This window comes from Carcharodon carcharias, assembly GCF_017639515.1.
Source record: "Carcharodon carcharias isolate sCarCar2 chromosome 37 unlocalized genomic scaffold, sCarCar2.pri SUPER_37_unloc_2, whole genome shotgun sequence".
Taxonomy (NCBI): domain Eukaryota; kingdom Metazoa; phylum Chordata; class Chondrichthyes; order Lamniformes; family Lamnidae; genus Carcharodon; species Carcharodon carcharias.
In genome coordinates this window covers 3,130,171-3,152,567 of record NW_024470767.1, presented here as the reverse complement: position 1 = coordinate 3,152,567, position 22,397 = coordinate 3,130,171, and the positions used below count along the sequence as shown (strand labels likewise).

At 46.4% G+C, this 22,397-nt stretch overlaps 1 protein-coding gene across 10 annotated transcripts in view; it reads left to right on the top strand.

Annotated features, from left to right (window-relative positions):
- Positions 1-22,397, top strand: part of mark2b (MAP/microtubule affinity-regulating kinase 2b) — a 370,292-nt gene that overhangs the window by 94,202 nt on the left and 253,693 nt on the right. Inside the window, exon 1 of one of the 10 annotated variants that reach the window (XM_041181997.1) lies at positions 14,707-14,823. The exons of the other annotated variants lie outside the window; for them this stretch is intronic. Within the exon in view, the coding sequence (XP_041037931.1) occupies positions 14,776-14,823 (48 nt within the window). The 5' untranslated portion in view covers positions 14,707-14,775. Of the gene's footprint in view, positions 1-14,706; positions 14,824-22,397 lie in introns of those variants that run through there. 10 annotated transcript variants of the gene reach the window in all.

Here is a 22,397-nt window from a genome sequence, read left to right as displayed (position 1 = left end):
CTTCTTGAGTGTTGTGGGAGCTGCACTCATCCAGGCAAGTGGGGAGTATTCCATCACACTCCTGACTTGTGCCTTGTAGATGGTGGACAGGCTTTGGGGAGTCAGGAGGTGAGTTACTCGCTGCAGGATTCCCAGCCTCTGACCTCTTGTAGCCACAGTACAACAGCTGGTGGGATTTAAAATCAGTTAGTTAATTGAATAGAAACTGGAATTGAAAGCTTGTCTTAGCAATGATGCCATGAAACTGTTTTCAATTGTCATAAAAATCCATCTGGTTCATGAGGAGCCGGCCGCTCAAGGGTGCCTTTGACAAGAAATACTATGACCTGTCGAATTTCAACATGCTGCACTTGTGGGTCTGAGGGGATGTCAGACCCTGGGTGGTGAACATCAGCAGTGAGATGTACTTCACTCATCAGAGGGATGATCTCTACAGTTATTTCCTCTTCAGCCAGGGAGGCCCCTGTTGGCAGGATGTGAAGATTCCATTCTCCAAGTTTTTCCTGTCCAGTTGGGGTCGAATCCAGGATAACCAGCACCCATTGTGATTGGACAAGATCAACACAATTGGCTTCACGCTGGGTGACAAGGTGGATGGGCCATTCCAATTGGAAATTGACTTCATTGGTGTGTGCAATGACCGGGCTGACACTCAGGAATTTGCCAATGAGAAATACAAAAGGAACCCAGAGGTATAAATAGATTCATAGGGCAGCATAACCTCAGCCAGACCTGCACAGGCTATAAAGAGGAGCGCTTGCCTGTGCTTAGTGAAGATCTTCTCTGCTGGATGGACTGACTGTGTGCTGCTTCAGCCCATTTGAAGAAAGCATTGATGGACTCTGCAGCAATAACATCTCACCTGGATCTTGGAGTGTTGAATGTATATGAAGAAGTTGTAATAAAGTTTGTCTTTGTTAAGAAAAAATGTCCTTACCGGAAGGAAATCTGCCATCCTTTCCCGGCCTGGCCTCCATGTGACTCCAGAGCCATCACATTGACTCTTAGCTGCCCCTCTGCAAGCCACTCAGTTCAAGGGCAATTACCGATGGACAACTAATGCTGGCCTTGCCTGTGATGCCCACATCCCATGAGAAGAATAAAACATAATGCTGGGAGATCACAGGTGATTCTGGTTTTATCGATGTGTCTGTTACACACCATGTGCTCCTGGCTGTGCACTGGTGATGGAAGAGTAAGGGAGGCAGTCAGCACAGTGGATGATTCTGGGCTGTGTGAACATAATCCATTGTATTCACATCAGGTGGAGGGAAGAGAGATGGAGATAGAGAGAATGTGATGGCAAACACATGCTAACTTGGATGTTCGTTTAGATATATCTAAAATTATGAATGTGCCATGGCATCTGTTACCATTCCCAGTCAGCTCACCTGTGCCCTTTTTTTCATATAAAAATGGTCTTGCCAGTGCTGCTGTGGCAGTGTGAGGTCCTGTCACACTCGGGGGGCCTCCTCCTGTACTGTTGGAAACTCTAACACCTGCGCCCAGCACCAGTCTGTGTGCCCTACGGTCATTATCTGGCTTGTAGGCTTTGTGCACGTGCTGCCGGCTGCGGTGTAAAACACTTTGCTGTGTGTGTTTGAGTGGACTGCATAGGATAGGGTTTCCCCTATTGAGATTTTTGGGGCTGTGAGCTCTGAGACAGCAGTGGCTGCCATGGAGCTTGGACAGAGTGCCATTGTCTCTAAGGCCTCTTTAAGTCCTCTCTATTTTAATGGTAGGCATAGCCTAAGTGACAGATCTTTGAGGCCTGCTTCCCGTGGTAAATAAAAGCGCCCGCACTCAGCAGCTGAAGCCCCCTCCCCTCTCCCCAACAGCTGTCATACCTCCCAATTTTTCACTGAGGTCACATGAAGCCTGAGGCATGAAAATGGGCTCATACCAGGAAAACACTTGGGAAGCACTGACATAGGAAATAGAGAGACCATTTTCCACAATTAGGCATTTTGCACATACTCCATCCAAACACTAAAATCTAAATGGAGACCATTTAAGTTCTGATAATCACCCACGCTCTCAAAACCTGGGTACAGTTCCATGATAGTTGACTAACCCCTGACTAAGTTGCTATTCGCCTGTGTGAGCCTGCATAATGAGCTTTTATGACTAAATGAGGAGAGGGCATCAAAACTGAAGCCAATCCTGCTCTTATTTGCTCTCCGTGCCCCCCCACCCAGAGGTGAATGGATCACATTCCGGAGTAGGAATCCTGGTTAGCTTTCCAACCCACCGGAACTGCTGGCAGCCCGAATTGCCTAACTGTTCTGATCTTCCTGCTCTGTACATCCTTCCCACCAAACGGTGGAACTTGCTGCATTTTGATTCCCCCCATGAGGGAGGGCTGTCTCCCAGTTCACCTCTACTTGATCTGTGATTATAACAGCAGCGCAGGTGGTGGGAGATTCTCAGTGCTCACCCAATGGCTTCAAGCGCGTTCCTCCAGCAAGGGGTTAAGAATGGGAAGCCTGTCTGAATGTAACTGATTCCCACCTTGAACCGTGCAGACGCTGAGCCCGCTTGTCTCACCACATCTCCCCCTCTCATTGCCCGACAATTGGAGATCAGCTCACTCAGCTCAACTAAGGTTAAGGCTGGTTTTTAAAACTTATTCCTTCGTGGGATGTGGGTGTCGCTGGCTGGGCCAGCATTTATTGCCCATCCCTAATTGCCCCTTGAGAAGGTGGTGGTGAGCTGCCTTCTTGAACCGCTGCAGTCCATGTGGTGTCGGTACACCCACAGTGCTGTTAGGAAGGGAGTTCCAGGATTTTGACCCAGCGACAGTGAAGGAACGGCGATATAGTTCCAAGTCAGGATGGTGTGTGACTTGGAGGGGAACTTCCAGGTGGTGGTGTTCCCATCTGTCTGCTGCCCTTGTGCTTCTTGGTGATTGAGGTCACTGAAATGGAAGGTGCTGTCTAAGGAGCCTTGGTGAATTCCTGCAGTGCATCTTGTAGATGGTACACACACTGCTGCTACTGTGCGTCGGTGGTGGAGGGAGTGAATTTTTGATGGGGTGCTAATCAAACGAGCTGTTTTGTCCTGGATGGTGTCGAGCTTCTTGTGTTGTTGGAGCTGATGGTGGACAGGCTTTGGGGAGTCAGAAGGTGAGTTACTCGCTGCAGGATTCCCAGCCTCTGACCTGCTCTTGTAGCCACAGTATTTATATGGCTAGACCAGTTCAGTTTCTCGTCAATGGTAACTCCCAGGATGTTGATAGTGGAGGATTCAGCGATGGTAATGCTATTGAATTTCAAGTGGAGATAGTTAGATTCTCTCTCTTGTTGGAGATGGTCATTGCCTGACACTTGTGTGGTGCGAATGTTAACTGTCACTTACCAGCCCAAGCCTGAATATTGTCCAGGTCTTGTTGCATATACATTTGGACTGCTTCAGTATCTGAGGAGTCGTGAATAGTAGCTTGTGCCTTGTTTGTCAGTAATAGCTTCCCACACTTCCCCTTCTGCTATCTGTCACAGTTTTGCAATTTAATTAAAATCTTTGAACCGTGTCCACTTCCTGTTCGTTGAGTGCTATCCAGATGTAAAGCTGTGTTTGGTTACCCAAGGAAGGAAAATGACACAATGGGGCATGGATTAACATGTCCAAGAGTCTTTTCTTCATCTTTCATAACTTTACAGCACCAGCCAGGAACAAATGTCCACAGGAGTTTGTTAGGAAATAGAGATAGTTTTAGTAAGTTATATTTGTATGTGGGTGTGTTAGGAATAAGGTATATCTTTAAGTTCAATTTGTGTTTCTGTATTTGTGGGTTAAAAGGATGAAACCTGAATTTTAGTTTCACTTTAAAAGGCACCTGCATTTTAATGAGATTTTGATTCTTGAAGGGGAGTTAAAACAAACAAGGTAGGAAAAAACTATGCTGTTGCCTAGCAAAAGGGATCCAGAGAGAGAGGCCCCATACAGACACACAGAAACTGAAAGCAGTTTGAGTTCAGTTGGTCAGTGTGCTCTAAGGTCAAAAGGAGTTGCGAGCAGAAGCAGCGTTGGAGAAGGATAGATAGCAAGTTCCAAACTAAAGTTGAAACCAGCTGCCAGGAGAAGGTGGACTGGAGGGAGCTGCAGGAAGCAGGTTTCCCCAAAGAACAGAAGTGTTGGGGGGGGGGGGAGCGGGGGGGGGTCCCTGGAAGACCACCAAGTCAAAGGGAATGAACAGGAATCTAGAAAAGGCCCTGTTAAGAGTGAGAAGCAGAGAAATGCTCCAAGCTTAAAGGGAGAAAGCTGCAGGATGCAGACGTAAAGCAAAATAGGCTTGTGAGAAGCCAGAAGATCCAAGGAGTCAGCCAAGGGTCTGTAACTCTTTACTATGGACATGAGAAGCAGTGGTGTTTGGCTGGCATGGCTGAGCATTTGAGAGAGGGTACCTGGAAGGCAAAGCCTGAACACAGGTGGCGATCCAAGGGAGAGGAACATTGGAAGGAGAGTTCGAAACCCTGGAGGTGGACCCTTGTGGAAGGCTTCGGAGCGAAAGCGTTGTTTGGGAGAAGATTCCAAAGCGAGTTCTTTGAGAGTGGAGATTGGAAACGCTCATGTGAAAAATGGAGTTCAGTGAGACTGGTTGGGTAACAGTGTGACTCGCATCTGGCAGAGTTGATGAGAGATCCTTAGCATCCGTTTGGGGTGGCAGCTGTCACTTGGTTTCACAGTGTGGGGTGCCTGACCACAGGTTGCCTATTGGTTTACATGGACAGTGTACTCACTGTGAACATGAGAGTATAAGATGTCTTTTGTACCTTGTGTTAACCTTATGATTCTGTATATACCTGTAAAGATATAATTGTAGTTGAAGGAGTATTGTAATATAGTTAATCCTTTCTTGTTTAATAAATGTTTTATCCTTTTGTTAAAAGTTAATCAGCTGACTCCTGTGACTCTGTTCAGTAGCCGTCCTCCATGTTTCTAAACAAACAAATAAAAGTGAGGATCTATCAAGCCGGGTCCGGGTTCCACCCAGGGAACTGACTTGTCCAGTAGTAACATCAGCTGGGATCATAAGTTTTTGAAATTCTCACCTTCTGTTGCTGTTTTGCTGTTGGTGCGTGTGCGTTTGTATCGCTGAGCTCAAACTCTCTTTAACCTTTCACTCACCAGTGATTATAGCTATCTGATTTAATCTAATTTTTATTGTTTACAATGTTGTAAGGCTCTTCCTCAGATTGAGTTGATACAATGCAGTGAATGCTGAGCAGATGTAAACCTCGCTGCATGGTGTGCTACCAAAGGCCATCCCAGCTTTGGTTCTTGGTGTTGGCTGATCTCACCTTTCCTCTACATAGAAGTTACAGCACTCAAACAGGGTATTCAATCCAACTCATCTCTGCTGGTGTTTGTACTCTGCATAATGTATGTTTGTGTTCTGGTTGTGTGTGCTTCTGCAGGGTCATGTTAAAGGAGGAAGCTAGATTAGTACGTGAGAAAGGAGCAGAGGTGATGATTAGTACGTGAGAAAGGAACAGAGGTGATGTTACAGCACTGTGGGTGTACCTACACCACATGGACTGCAGTGATTCAAGAAGGCAGCTCACCACCACCTTCCCAAGGGGCAACTAGGGATGGACAATAACTGCTGTCCCAGCCAGTGAAGCCCACACCCCACGAATAAGTTTTTAAAAATCTGCTGTATGTGATGTCTCCCCCTAGTTATCCCACAAAGATGATGGAAAATCTCCTTGAATAGCCATTGAGTGGCCAGTGTTGTGTGGGCCACATCCACATGACAGTCAGTCCAGGCAGAAGTGACCAACTCCCTTCCCTGTCGGACGTTCATGAAACGGGTCTGCCCTTACAGCGCCTCGAAAGCCCTTCCAGTCTGGGAAGGGATGGCAAACTTTACAGTCGTCCTCGGCACCTCACGATTGGGGGATTGTGGGAAGACAGAGATTGAGGAAGAATCGGCCATTTGTGATTCCTGTGCAGTGGGCCCTGGGGGAGAGAGACATGGAATGGACTTCACAGTGAAGCTTCTCATGGTGGATTGGCTGACAGACACTCGAACATAACCAATGGACACTTGGGCATGAAACCGGGAAGCAGCTGGTGTTTAGATCACAAAGTCAACAACTTCAGGAACAGGCAAAATAATAACAAAGAACTGAAACAAAATCCAATGCCCTGTTTCCAGAAAGGTGCCTAAAGTAACTCGGTGAGAGAGGCTGGCTGTAATGGTAATTTGTAACAGAGCTCTGGATGTTATAGCTCATTACCCGCATGTGTGTTGCGTGTGTTATGGACCATTCGACAGTGAGAGGAAGTCTCAGCAGCCTGAGAGTGACTGTACCTCAGGATTAATCACTTTCTGCTCCGTTGTTTTCACTGCAAATCACATTTCATCATCAGCGAGTGGTTTTTATCAGTTTGAACAGTGCTGCATATATTTTTAAAATTCATTTTTGGAATGTGGGGATTACTGGAACTGCAACTATTTAGTTCCTGTCCTTTAGTTATCATCTTGAACCACTAATGCAACAGGCTTGAGGCCACTTCAGCAGTCGAACATGTTAGAGTGAGACAGGAGACACAAAAAGGTCCAGGCTGAATAAGAACAGCAACTTTCTCTCCCTCAAGGTCATCAGTGAACTGGTTGTTTTTTTTAAAACAGCAACAGATTTTTAAAAACTGGATTTCTCAGATTGTCCGAGTGGGATTTGAACAGTGCTTCCCTGGATTCTTCTGTCTAGCTCTCTGGATTTATAGCCCATTGATGTAACCACAACAGTTGTGTACCTGCCACAGAGGGTAGCTGCAAGTTTGCAAACTAATGCTGATTTGAGATTGTGTATGCCTGTGGTGCAGGGAGTGTGACTGGACTAGAAGGCCTGAGTGTATACCTGCACCATTGCATTGTCCTGTTGCATTGGAGCCCTGTGGGTCAAGTTCCTGCACCATTGCATTTTCTCATGGCATTGGAGCCCTGTGGGTAATGTTCCTGCACCATCGCATTTTCCGGTTGCATTGGAGCCCTGTGGGTCAAGTTCCTGCACCATCACATTGTCATGTTGCATTGGAGCCCTGTGGGCTGGGTTCCTGCACCGTTGCATTGTCCCATTGTACAGTATGATAGGAATGAAAGCACAGTGTTTTGATATTCTTGTAACCAGATCATAATATTGCCACTGTGGGTTTAGTTATTAAAATGAACAAATCCAAGGATTATATTTTGAGTCTGTGCCAGCAGTAACGTTGGCCTCCTTGCAGGCTGGTTATTTTTTCCCCTTGAAGGGGTGGTCCGTGCCCCTCATTACCAGCCCTTCATGTGAGAGCCTGATGGTGAATCTGGTGGCATCACAGTTGAGCTTGATGCTGTTGTTGCCCAGCACGAGCCAGTGAGTGTCGAGTGTTAGTGTGAGCTCTGGCAGCTTTATGGCACTTTCACTCAGGGATAGGAAATCCTTTTCCAGCTACTGCCCTGTCTGGAATCAGCCAGCCTGGGCTAGACTGGGGTTTCATCTGAGACCTGTTGTTTACGAATTTCTACTTCATACATTTTTCTAATTGTTTCTGCTGTTGACTGTGATTTTTATATAAAAAAAAGTTCTGCTTTCTTAATCCCTCTTGAGGTTTGGTTTTGTTTGTTCAGAGTTTTGAAACACCGCAGGGCTACAGGCCAAGTGCTGGGAAATAGGATTAGAATAATAGGGGCTTGATGACTAACACGGACATGATGGGCCGAAGGGCCTCTTTCCGTGCTGTAAAATGCTTTGACACTATGCCACACTTCAAGGTTTAAAGATCTAGACATTACAATTGCACAGTATGGCCTGGTTTCTCCTCCTGTGGTTTTCATCAGCTGGCTGTGTGCGTTGAGTGGTGCGGTCCTCAGTAATAGAGTCCTGTTTGGGCGGAAACTTGATCATTGCTCTGTGCTGTGTTTAACTGACCTTAACCAAGGCAGCAATCAAGGCTCTTAAAGTTGGCCTCAGTACCTGGAGTGGAGGGAGTAGAGGAATACAGGTGGCTGGCCCTCCTAATCGCTGCCTCTGCCTAGGAGGTACCTATGCAGCATGTGATCAGCGTGCATCTCGGGCAAGAGCCACTCCTTTAAGTAATAGAAGTGCCTATTTAGTTGAGAGAGCTGAATTTTCAGCTACCACTCCAGTGTTGTACTGCAGAGCAAGTCTATGCATCAAGGAGAAAGATGGTAAATTGTTTTAAAAAAGCAGTATTGACTGTTGGAGTGAGTGAGAACGCGCAGTGGAACAGTAACTAGCTGTCCCCTGGTTGCCGTCTTCCCCATGTTTTTAGATTGTTGATATATGTCAGCTCTGGCTCGGTGGGTAGCATACTCACCTCTGGATCAAAAGGCTCTGGGTTCAAATCCCACTCCAGCACTTGAGTGCAACAGTCTCGGTTGACAAATCTAGTGCAGTAATGAGGGAACTCTGCACCGTCAGAGACGTTGTCTCTCAGCAGAGACATTTACCCGAGGCTTCACTGTCCTCTCAAATGGATGTAGAAGATTCTATGACACGACTGGAAGAAGGGCAGTGGTGTTCTTCTCACTGACCTGCCCAATATTTATCCTAAAACCTGGTCATTATCAAGTTGCTGTTTGCCGGACTATGTGCAGATTGGATCTTTGTTTCCGACATGACACTTTCATTTGCTGTAAAGCACTTTGGGAATTTGGGTGGTCGTGAAAGACACTAAATAAATGCACGTCTTTTTTTTAATTAACACTTGTGTCAACATCCTGTATGTTACGTAAGAGAACTCCTGAATCCAGTTAATAATTATCTCTCCACGGGATGCGAGTGTCACTGGCAAGGCCAGCGATTATTGTCCATTTTGACTCTTTTTTGCTTAAATAGCACCCAGACACTTGTCGATGACGGGCTAACCAGGAGGCTACTAATAGCGCCATGGGAAATGTCAGTCTATCCTGGCCTTCCCTAGGTGTTGATTGAGGCATTCGAGGGGGGAGAGCAATGTCGAAATGTGCCCCACCAGGCCTTGACTGAAAATAATAACCCACTTCCTGGTTTATGTTGTTGCACAAGATTGTGTACGTGCTTCTCGTTAAGCAGTAAATAAATGTGTCTGCTGGTTGACTAATAACTGAAAGCACACAATGCATTTTCTTACTGGGAAAATGGGTTTGAGCTGCCTTGATGCTGGTGACGTTAAAGTGACTCCCTCACTGTCTGTCTGTCATTCTTTCAATCATTGGTCAAATCCCCCATCTGCTCACTTCCCTCCACTATGCTTCCACATTGCTTTCTGAGATCAGTAGAGATCAGTACAGCTGTCTGCCGTGTCACTGAAGGCACAACATTAATGCATCATTTTGTGGGATCACACTACCTTGTATTGTTACTCATGGCAGCTCTGCTCATGTTCCAACTAGAACGGGTTGTAACAATCCTGTTCAGGTGGGGTTTAGTCACTTATAGCAAGATTTGATAGATTGTAGAACTGTCTGACATAGGTGAAGGCCATTCAGCCCATGATATCTGTGCTGAGCCTTGGCAAGAGCTATCAAATTCATACTACTGTTTCCCCTCTATTCCTGCAAATCTTTCTCTTTCAATTATTTATCCAATTCTCTTTTAAAAGCTACTCTTGAATCTGCTTCCTCCGCCCTTTCAGGCAGCACATTCTAGATTATCATAACCTCGTGTGTATATTAAAAAAAATTCTCTTCTGCCCCACTGACTCTTCTGTCAATTGTCTTAAATCTACATTCTCTAGTTACTGATATTCCAGTTCCTCTTTACTCACCCTGCTGTCTGCTTGGTGCTAATCTGTTTCCCATTGTAACTTCCTGATTAGTTTAGACCGCAGTGGAGATTTTACTTTGTTAATACATTGATATAACAGTTAGCTGTGTGTGTGTTGAGGGATAAATATTGGTTCAGGACCTTGGAGAGACTGACTTTTTCTCCCAGTGGGATCGTTCACATCCTCGTGAGACAGCAGACTTCATTCTTTTGGTTTACTACCTTGTCCAACAGTACAGCACTCCCTCAATACTGCACCAGGAATGTAAACCTGGGTTATCTACTCAAGTTTCTGGAATGGGACCTGAACTTACAACCTTCTGACTCCAAGGGGAGACTGCTTCCCACTGAACCATGGCTGGCATAGGTCATGGAGGGTTCATTGCCTTTGGCCTCTTGCCTCCATATCCCGTTTGGATTGGAGAATGGAGACATCCCAGATTCCTGCTCCTGGCAGTTGTTGCCGAGGGAGTGATTGGATATAATGTCTCTTCAGAGTCGAACAACCTCCGTGCAGAATGGTCAGTTGGGTGAGGTACCTGAGGTTGTCGGCTGCTGATCGATCAGTTTCTTCAGGAGAGGAGTCACATTTAGGGGAAAGTGTTACCGGAGTTGGCGCACCAGTGTTTGGTATCATGGTGTGTGGGAGCTGAGCTGTTGGGAGTCTTGCAAGGAGATTGAGGATTGGACAATATTTCAGCCTTATGTCCCTCAGTGCTTAATCTGATTGGATTGCTGGAGAGAGGGATCCAAACCAACAAGTCTTCCTTAACCAATTCAAATGAAGAAAAGTAGATTGGCATCTTTCTGTGCCTCTGCAGTTCTCCTGGCCTGCCATTGAAGAATAAGATAATGTTGGAAGAGCTGCTAAACTCTTTTATATATACAAAGACAAAAGTCCTCAGGGCAGTAGACTCACCCCCTTGGCCTGGTCAGGCGTATATATACGTGACTCCAGTCCCACAGAAGTTATAAAATGACAGCACCATAAAGGCTGTTGTGAATCTGTTCTATAAAATAGTCATTATAATGTCATCGGCTGGACATACCTAGGTGTTGAACTTTTTTGCAAAGGACACTGGCAGCAGCAGCTGCAATGTTGCATTTGCGAAGGACACAAGCTGCTTTTTATGGAGACAGTCTGCAGAGCTCTCAGAGAGAGGATGCTGCTGTCAAGCCAAAAAGACATTCTGCCCATCACACACATGAGTAATGTGGTATATGAATTTCAGTGCCAGTGTGATGTTAGGTGTGTAGGCCGTACAGTCCCAAAGACTGGCAGGTCGTATCAAACAGCGTGTCCCTGCCACTGTTCATAATGGGCAAGGTACAGACTGTACCCAACTAGTCCTTTTTTTTTATATTCGCTCAGATGATACGGGTGTCGCTGGCTGGGCCAGCATTTATTTCCCATCCCTAATTGCCCCTTGAGAAGGTGGTGCTGAGCTGCCTTCTTGAACCGCTGCAGTCCATGTGGTGTAGGTACACCCACAGTGCTGTTAGGGAGGGAGTTCCAGGATTTTGACCCAGCGACAGTGAAGGAACGGTGATATATTTCCAAGTCAGGATGGTGAGTGACTTGGAGGGGAACTTCCAGGTGGTGGTGTTCCCATCTATCTGCTGCCCTTGTCCTTCCAGGTGGTAGTGGTCGTGGGTTTGGAAGATGCTGTCGAAGGAGCCTTGGTGAATTCCTGCAGTGAATCTTGTAGATGGTACACACACTGCTGCTACTGTGTGTCAGTGGGGGAGGGAGTGAAGGTTTGTGGATGTGGTGCCAAACAAGCGGGGCTGCTTTGTCCTGGATGGTATCAAGCTTCTTGAGTGTTGTTGGAACTGCACTCACCCAGGCAAGTGGGGAGTATTCCATCACACTCCTGACTTGTACCTTGTAGATGGTGGACAGGCTTTGGGGAGTCAGGTGGTGGGTTAGTTGTTGCACGATTCCTAGCCTCTGACCTGCTCTTGTAGCCACAGTATTTATATGGCTAGTCCAGCTCAGTTTCTGGTCAATAGTAATCCCCAGGATGTTGATGGTGGGCAATTCAAGGGGCAATGATTAGATTTTCTTTTGTTGGAGATGGTCATTGCCTGACACTTATGTGGCACGAATGTTACTTGCCACTTGTCAGCCCAAGCCTGGATAATTTCCAGGTCTTGCTGCATTCGGACATGGACTACTTCAGTATCTGAGGAGTCACGAATGGTGCTGAACATTGTGCAATCATCAGCGAACATCTCCACTTCTGACTTTATAATGGAAAGAAGGTCATTGATGAAGCCGCTGAAGATGGTTGGGCCGAGGACACTACCCTGAGGAACTCCTGCAGTGATGTCCTGGAGCTGAGATGACTGACCTCCTTGATATCACATTCTGTCAAATGCGGCCTTGATGTCAAGGGCAGTCACTCTCACCTCACCTCAGGAGTTCAGCTGATTTGTCCATGTTTGAACCAAGGCTGTAATGAGGTCAGGAGCTGAGTGGCCCTGGTGGAACTCAAACTGGGTGTCAGTGAGCAGGTTATTGCTAAGCAAGTGCCGCTTGATAGCACTGTTGATGACCCCTTCCATTACTTTACTGATGATTGAGAGTAGACTGATGGGGTGGTAATTGGCCAGGTTGGATTTGTCCTGCATTTTGTTTGCAGGACATAAACTGGGTAATTTTCCACATAGCCGGGTAGATGCCAGTGTTGTAGCTGCACTGGAACAGCTTGGCTAGGGGCGCAGCAAGTTCTGGGGCACAAGTCTTCAGTACTGTTGCAGGAATATGTCAGGGCCCATAGCCTTTGCAGTATCCAGTGCCTTCAGCCATTCCTTGATATCATGTGGACTGAATCAAATTGGCTGAAGACTAGCATCTGTGATGCTGGGGACCTCTGGAGGAAGCTGAGATGGACCATCCACTCAGCACTTCTGGTGGGCTCCTCCATCATTGAGGATGGGGATATTTGTGGAGCCTCCTCCTCCAGTGAGTTGTTTAATTGTCCATCACCATTCACAACTGGATGTGGCAGGACTGCAGAGCTTAGATCTGATCCATTGGTTATGGGATCACTTAGCTTTGTCTATCACTTGCTGCTTGTGCTGCTTGGCGCACAGGTAGTCCTGTGTTATAGCTTCACCAGGTTGAGACCTCATATTTAGGTATGCCTGGTCCTGCTCCTGACCTGTCCTCCTGCACTCTTCGTTGAACCAGGGTTCACCCTGTCTTGAAGGCAATGGTAGAGTGGGGGATATGCTGGGCCATGAGGTTACAGATTGTATCCGAGTACAATTCTGCTGCTGCTGGTGGCCCACAGCACCTCATGGATGCCCAGTCTTGAGTTGCTGGATCTGTTTGAAATCTATCCCATTTAGCACGGCGGTAGTGCCACACAACACGATGGAGGTTATCCTCAATATGAAGGTGGGACTTCGTCTCCGCAATGACTGTGTGGTGGTCACTCCTACCGATACTGTCATGGACAGATGCATCTGCAGCAGGCAGGTTGGTGAGGATGAGGTCAAGTATGTTTTTCCCTCTTATTGGTTCCCCCACCACCTGCTGCAGACCCAATCTAGCAGCTATGTCCTTTAGGAGTCGGTCACTAGTGGTGTCACTGACCCACTGTTGCTGATGGACATTGAAGTCCCCCACCCAGAATACAATGAGCCCTTGCCACCCCCAGTGCTTTCTCTAAGTGGTGTTGAACATGGAGGAGCACTGATTCATCAGCTGAGGGAGGGCGGTACGTGGTAATCCGGAGGTTTCTTTGCTCATGTTTGACCTGATGCCATGAGACCTCATGGGGTCCGGAGTCGATGTTGAGGACTCACAGGGCAACTCCCTTCGACTGTATACCACTGTGCTGCCACCTCTGCTTTCAAAACTCAACGTCCAACATTAGATGTGATTCCGCATTTGGACAATACTAGCTAAATAATCCTCAGTGTGCTAAGAATTACTCTCTCAACCAATTTAAGATTGCCAGTTGGGCTTGCAGTTTGCTGCATGTGTGTGTACTGGAAGCTGCATATATTAATACACAGGGCCCTGTTCTTTGCAGACAGAAAGAACATGTACACGGTGCCTGTTTCAGCTAAACAAAATAAGACCCAGCCATTCGCTGACTCATTCCTCAGGGTAATGCCTTGACCAGCCAGGGTCAAGCTACCTGGTTTAAATCTCCAACAATGCTTGGCAGTTTTCTGTTAGCCACCATCACTGGTGCATTCTCTATGACAAGGCCTTCAACAGAGTCCGCTTGCTGACCAATCAGCACTCTCTTTGCTTACATTAGAAATTCTTGTTTCTCCCCCTTAGATTGGTATTCTTGCAAAGTGTCCTGAAGAGTGCAAGACAAAAAGCCTAGCCATGTCTCTTCTTTCAGCAATATATTAAACTCCTCGTATAAATTCAAATTCTGTTATAACCAACTCAGGATTGGGGGGCAAAGCGAGGAATCCCATCACCCCTCTTAGCCTGGTTGTGACAAGGCCCAGAACCTCCTTGGTCCACTTTTGAGATGGGGAATAAATGTGGCTTTGTGTACCTTCCCCAGGTGCTCGAGGAGGAGGCAAACAGCACATCCTCACTGGTCCCCATGTATGTTGACCCCAGCCCCTCCTGAAATGGGCTCCCACAGTGAGGGAAGGGGAGTCACCTTGTATCAATGGTAAGCTGGTTGCAGAGAGTAAGGTGGTGATGCTGGAGACCAAAGATTCAAAATAAATAACCCTTTCCCAGTGCTACAAACAGTCGCTCGACTCAATTCTCTCACCCTGATCATTATGTATCTAATGGGACGCATGCAGGGAATCTCCTGCTTGTGTTGTGATGCAGCTTGATACCTGCATCCCTCCCATTTGTGTGGATTTAGTTGCAGGTATGGGTGACCACAATCTCGCCCTGAGTTTTGAAATATTTCACAAGATGTGTAGGTGTGCAGTGATTACAGTGTGACGTCTCTTGAAAGAGAGCCTTGCATTCACACAGTGTACTGTAACTCCGTGTGGCAAATGTCTCTCGGCTGGTGACACCATGAATTACTTCAAAATACACAGCAAGATTCTGCAAACTATTTACGAGGTAAATAATCAGCTACTGTCTAATATTTTGTAGGGAACGAGGCTGGAAAGTTGGTCCCGACGCTGGGATATGTCCCATCTCTAATAGTCCTGTGTGGGTGATAATCTGTTTGAGCCACAGCAACCGGCACTAGGGCCTCTGCTGTACGTCGGGGACAGTACAGCGCTCGCTGCAATGTCATTGTCGGCCCAGATTGTAAACTGGCCTCCCACAGGGGGCTTAAATCCCTGTTACACAATGTTAGATTTCGCATGTACAGTGACGACGCCCAGCTCTACCTCACCACCACCTCTCTCGACTCCTCCACTGTTGCTAATTTATCAGACGGCTTATCCAACCTCCAGTACCGGATGAGCAGAAACGTCCTCCAATTAAATATTGGGAAGACTGACACTATTGTTTTCAGCCCCCATTCCAAACACTGTTCCCTGACTACTGACTTCATCCCTTCTCCCTGGCAACAGGCTGAGGCTGACCCAGACTGTTTGTAACCGTCGTACCACATTTGATTCTGAGATAAGTTTCCAACCACAGACTCTTGCCATCACTTGGGCCACCTATTTCCACCTCTGTTACATTGTCTGTCTCAGCTCATCTGCTAAAGCCCTCATCCATGGTTTCATTGCCTTTAGACTATTCCAGCACACTGCTGGCTGCTCTCCCATATTCTACCCTCTGTAAACTTGAAGTCATCTTAAATTCTGTTGCCATTATCTTAACTCGCACGAAGTCCCATTCACCCCTTACCCCTGAGCTTGCTGGCCTACAGTGGCCCCCCAGTCAAGCAGTGTGGTGATTTTAACATCCTCCATGCCCCTGCCCCTCCCTCTCTCTTTAATCTCCTTCAGTTCCAAAACCATTTGAGATCTCGGTGTCCTTCCAATTTTGGCCCCTTGAGCATCTCCAGTTTTAACCGCTGCACTATTGGCGGTCATGCCTTCAGTTGCCTAGCCCCTAAGCTCAGGAATATCCTCCCCAAACCCTTCTAGCTTGCATTCCTCCTCTATGACGCTGCTAAAGACCAACCTCTTTGACTAAGCTATCTCTTTCTGTGGCTCGGTGTCATATTTTGTTTTAGAATGCACCTTGGGATGTTTAATTACATTGAAGGTGCTGTATAAGTATACGTTGTTGTTGTGAGCTGTGTTTGGGGCTCTTTTGGAGGTTCATCCTGTTGAGTGGTTGCACAAACAGGAAGGAAAAGAATGCAGGTAGCCAGAGTGCCTCCCATTTCCCTTTAGGCATTTTCATCAGGAACTGTTTCTGTGGCTTCTTGCAGAGCAGGAAGAAAAAGTGAGCAGGGCTGTTCATGTAGCAACATGCCAAACACACGCAAGCATGCCAGTATAGGCCCCTACCCAGCATGTGTCTCTGCTTTTTCCAGCTAACTGTAATCTATCCAAGCTTTGTGTTTCTGGAGCTCTGACGTGTGTTGGTAAAAATCTGACTCCTGGCACTTGAGGTTGATGCCAATGAGAACTGGCTGTTTGAGAGGACAGGGGCCTGGAACGTCATCAACTCACAAAGGGAAGGCAGCACAATGCAAGAGCCAGGACGCAGCCCTTTTGGATGCTTTGGCTCTTTGTCATACACATGGGATGTCTCCATCACCTCTGGATTAATCACACTAGGCTGTTCTGATTTATAGCTGGTGTGTGAGACAGTGATCTCAGCTTTGGAGCCATAGGGAAGCTGTTTAGAGACACAGCTGAACTAGCCTGTGAGAAGCCAGAACGATTGAGGGGATGGGCTCTAAGGGCTGGTGATGTGAATCAGCCATCATCTTATTGTTAAAGAGAGGTTGAGAGGTGGTGTAACTTTTTGGATTCCAAAGGGACTGAATATTGTTGACCATGAAGAGTTGTCTCAGCTTGTTCCAGAACACGAGGTCCAGAGGGCATGGTCTGTCCTTGAAGAGTGGAAATACAAAGTGGGAACAATATTTCATTCAGCAAGTTGCTGATCTGTGGAACAGATTCCCTCGAGAGAGGGTGGAAGCTGTTGATACTGATTCATTGAACTGCAAATTAGGTTGTTTTTGTTCCCTTCTTTTGGGAGATATTCTGGAATCCAGACTGGGTAATTTGAGACATGACTGTGGTGGATGGAACAAGCTTGGGAGGAACAGGACACTTTGGACCTATGGTTCCTAAAGCTTTGCACCACAGTGGGGTTTCCTCGCTTCACATCTGGTCTGTTAGAAACTGACTGACAACTCCATTATCACTATATCAGGCAACTCCCAGGATGATTGAGGGTGAACTAGACAGGGTCTTCACCTTAATGCTGCTATTGGACACAGTTGACGAATGTGGTTTTCCTGGACAACCTGGGTCTTTTTGTCTTCAGTGGTGTTCGTGAGTGTAAACGTAAGCTGCGTTAGCTCTTTAATGTAAATTTGACTGCTTGCCTATAGGATATTGTATGGCACAGGGTAGCTGCTGTGTTTGCCCTGCATAAACGAGTCCCCAAACTCCAAGCACAACGAATTGTATGAAGAGATTTGGAAGCATTTCAGATTGATAAGATGGTCATAAACACAGGTAGAAGGAAAGGGCTTCTTACCCAGGGCAGAATGTCATTGACAGCTACACCTGTTATATAGTCCCAGTACCTTCTCCAACACTCCATTCAGTCAAAGTTCAACCAATCGCTTAATGAGTTGCTGTATGGCAAATTCAAGATCTCAAATTGATCTTAACCTGTTAAGTAGCACAGGTTATTTAGAGGATTTACAATCAGATCAGAGGAATTGTTATAGCAAGAAAAAGCCATTAAGATTAAATGAACCTGACTTTCTGCTGTTGGAAGTTTAGGTCAGGCTTTATATAAAATGTACAGCACAGAAGTAGGCCATTTAACCCAACTGGGGTATGCTCCACATGAGCCTCCTCCCAACTCCTGTCACCTCACCTTATCACCCTACCCTTCTATTCCCTTTTCCCTTGTGTTTCCCTCAAACATATCTATAGTATTCACCTTAACCACTCCCTGTGGGAGTGAGTTCCACATTCTCCTCACTTTCTGGGTAAAGAAGTTTCTCCTGAATTCCCCACTGGATTTATCTATCTTGTATTTCTATTCCGTGATTTTCTCTCGTACTCCTGTACCGGCATTTCCCATGGTACACTGCCATTCAATTTCACTATGTCAGCAATCACCATGACCTTGAGGTGAAATCTCCTAACTCTGTATCTGGTATGTATGTATATCATTGATTAGCTGACTGTGGGCAGGAAGATGGAATATTTATTGTATATTGTCCTCCTTTTGCCACCAAACCCCTCTCAGGAAGGCGTGCTGCATGCATCTCCCCTTTCTCTTGAAATTTTTCTCTCTCGCCTTCCTTGAACTCTTCCTTCTTTCCAAAAATGCATCCCCTTACCTCTGTCAAGCCCCCTCCATTGGCCTGCCCTTGGTGAATTCTTTCTCTCCCCTATTACTAATTTGGTGAAAACTTACTGCTAGCTTCCCAACTCCCCAATTACTTTGTTCCGACTTTGGGAAAATGAGAAAACTACAAATCAGCCTTAGGCTGCCCTCCATTTTCTCCCCGCAGTGAGCTGTTGAAGTGTTGTTGGTGCTTGTTCTGATGCGTGGACTATCACAAAGCTTGTTTTAGTCTGTAAATGAGCATGTAACAGTTTTATGGCAACGGTTCCTCAGTTCTACAAGTTATGTCAAATCTCCAGTTCCATCAATAGCTGGCGTGAGATGAAAGGCTTCTCCCCTAGGGGAGGCTGCTGACCTGGCTAGTGCTTTCTGGGGAAGGGGTGGAGTTGGAAAGCTGTATGTGCATCCAGTTGGGAGAGAGCTGGTGCTGGGTCGGAACACGCACGGAATCTCAGCCTGATCGCAATCAAGTTCTTCACAAAATCATCTTAGTCACGGTGCTGATGTTTCACTTGCTAATGTTCAGAATATTTTTACTGGCGTCTTGTGTCACTGTTGGATGAAGCATATAAAAATTCACTGCATCCTGCCTGAATAGAGGTCATGCTGCTCTCTATCTCTGTAATCTCTGAGATCTCTACCTTCCTCCGAATCTGGTCTCTTGAGCATCCCTATTTTTAATGGCTCCACAGTTGGCAGCCATGCCTCCAGTGTCTGGGCTCTAAGCTTTGGAATTCCCTTCCTAAACCTTTCTAGCTCTCTCTCCCCCTTTAACATACTCCTTAATTCTAGCTCTCCGGCCAAGCCTTCAGTCATCTGGCTGATCTTCAAACGTGGCATTGCTGATATTTGTTTGATTTCTCTAAAGCACCACACCTTGTGTGCTTTTGCAAGTTTAAAGGTGCTGTATAAATGTGCGTATATTATTGTACCGCAGTATGTTATTAAATTAGAGTTCCCCATTACTTCCAAGAGACTGAAACCCCCAACTAGCCTGGGACTGCGTTACATAGATTCAGTTTGATTTCAGGTTCAAACTCCTGTACTGTTGGCTGACTCCAGCTGGTGTCCTGGCCTTGGGGATGGGACTGTGACTGTGGGATTCCCCCACAGCTCCTGTTGCTGATTGCCAGCCCCTCACACTCGCTGTCACTGCCCTCGTGATGTCAAAGCTCAAACTCTAGAGAGCTGCGTCGCCTCATGGATGAGGACCAGCCATTTACAAGGTTCAAGGAATAGCTGTTGGGGTGAAATTTCCAGGAGCCATACAGCAGAGGCAATCTTGTGAGAGTTAAGGGCTTGGAGAAGGGAAGTTTGCGTGTGTGTGGGACCCACTGAGGTAACGCTCGTGGTTGTAATGGTTTGCATCAGATAGCAGCATCTCGTCGATAAGCAGGCAGGCTTCGGGTAGGTGTGTGGAGGGCTGGAAGATTTAATAGTTTAGTGCTTCTCCCAGGAGGTGGGGAGCCAATTGGACCTTTCCTAATCCTGGATACATCAATATAAACTAAGCTGCATTCTTTTTCAAAAAAGAAACCTCCACATTGCAGGATCCACAATAATGTGGTTGACTCTTCAATGCCCTCAGAAATGGCATAGCAAGCCACTCTGTTCTAGAGGGCAGTTAGGGATGGGCACTAAATGATGGTCTAGCCAGCGACACCCACATCCTGTGAATGAATTTTTAAAAAGTCCCAATGACTGCAGACTACTTAGCAATGCTGAACGAGCAGGGACAAGAGCATTCCTTCAAACCCCTCTCCATAACAAATTCCCAAGACTCACACTGTTTCTCAGTTAGTCCCTGAGGCCCCTGTTCCCTTAAATATTTCCCCCCCCCAGGCACACCCCTTCCTGCCCCTGGGTGCTGCCTTCCCCTTCCCCTGGGTGTCCCCTCTCTCCCTGCACCCCCCCCAGTGGGTGGGAGAAATGTCCACCTAACAGGTGAATGAACACCCAACCTGACAATGACTCATTCTGCCTTCAAGCTTGCTTGCTTTAGGTATTTTGAAAACTTTGTGCATTGCACTGGTTCCAGGAGGTGGTTATGTCCTGAGAGCAACCCTGGGCAGTGAGTTCAGAATGTGACATGAGATTAAGTCATATTTACTTCAGTTTAACTCACTGAATATTCAAATAACTAGTAACAGCACTACAGAGTGGGCCATCAAATACCTTTGCCCATCATTCTGTATCATTAACAGCTTGTGGATGCTGCCACTTCCTGTTGTTACGATGTTTGGTCAGCCTTGAGGCATTGTACTGTGTTAAAGGCGTTCCTCTTGTAACGTGTCAACCTTTGTATAGTGACTTTCTCAAATCCCCCCCCCAACTCGGTCACCATTGTGTAGATGAGAACAACTCATCTTCAACTAACTGTGGGCACTGCCATTTAATTACCTCGCTCTCTGCCTGGAATTGAAGGCAAGAGCTTAACAAACTTGCAGTATGCAGGTGGCACAGCGCTGCTTGTAGAGTCTGAAGAGATTCAACAAATATCATCAAGTAAAATCTAGAAGTTTAGAATATGGATTGAGTGTGAACACCAGAAAGGTACGAAACGATGGTAATTAGAAAGAATGCATTAGAGGAAGCAAGAGTGTAGATTGAAGTGGATGGTGCCACACTGGAACAAGTAGATAAGTTTGTCTATTTTGGGCAAATGATAACAGAAGATGGTCAATGTGATGCCAAAATTAGAAGGATAGACATAGCCAGAAGTAATTTTGGAGATGAAGGATGTGTTAACTTTTCTGTGTGTCTCAGAAACCTGGACAATAAATAAAGATCTGTTGTAGAAAATAGAGCCTTTGAAATGTGGAAGCTTACAACAAATGAAGTGGTGCTTGAAGTTGCAAGAGTAAGAGAACTCTTTTAAAAAAAAAAAAGTGACATCCAGAAAAGAAAATGTCAGTATCCCAGCCATTTGATCAGGGCTGAAAAACTGCAGAGATCTCTTCTGGAGTGTAACGTGGAGGGCAGCAGGAGTGGGGTCGACCTGGGGGTAGTTGGATGACGGGGGTCACAGAACGGTTGCAGACGAGCGACTGCGGATGTGTGAGAATGGCACAAGACAGAAGAGTGCGCCATACCATGACAGCAGGTCACCTGGTAGGAGTAGTTACAGGCCGGACAGGACTGCTGGGGAACCAGTATCTGACCTAATGCCATGGCCAAGGTTGGGTATTGGTTTAATTGTAGGGGTGGAATCGCAGAGGGTGCAATGTGTGTCTCCAGCATTCCTTAGCACCTACTGCATGTGCTGGTGGTGAATGATCCAATGACCACGTTCCTGATGTGCGCCGGAATGAGTTGCTGTAGTTCACAGCAACCTGCTGATATCTCACTCGAGTGCTCATTATCCACTTGTAAACCTCTTCATGCTGATCAACTGTGGGAGCTGTCAGCGACAAAGCCTGATCATTTTGTCCCTGACATCCACACTGATAATGATCTGGAGCAGGTGGTCCTGTTCTCCCCCTGCCCCCAACCCCACCAAACCAACCGTTACTCCTCCCCAGGGCATTGAAATCAATTGGCGTTCTCAAATTTCCCTTCGAGATAAACAAATGCTGTGTATGAGTAAAGATTGAACAGACTAAGGTTGCATTCCCTGAAATTTAGAAGCTTTAGAGTTGGTTTGATCGCAGTTTTCAAGATATTACGGGGAAGTTATGGGCAAGAAACTATTTCTATTGGTTGGGGAATCTGGGACTAGAGGCATAGTCTAAAGAAAATGGAGGCAGACCTTTCAGAAGTGAAATTAGGTAAAAGTTTGGAACGCTCTTCCACAACAATAGTTGATGCTCAATCAGTTAATTTTAAACATGAGATTGATGGGTTTCTGTTATTTAAAGGTATTAAGGAAAATGAGATGTAGGCAGGAATTAGGTCACAGATCAACCATGACCTCATTGAATGGCAGAACAGGCTCAAGGGGCTGAGTGGCCTCCTTCTGTTCCTATGTTCCCCCTGTGGAATCAGTAAGTTGTCCTTGTGATGCCTGATCTGATTAATTGTGTCTTTGCTGCCTAAACTCCCAGGCCTGGCACGGGTGATATCTCTATATAAGGCACAGCAGCCTGAAATCCGGCTTCACCATGATGCTCCTCTGTTTTGTCTGTTTTCAAAGGTTACTCTTTCTTCAGCTAATACATGCGTCAGACTTTATGAAAGACTAA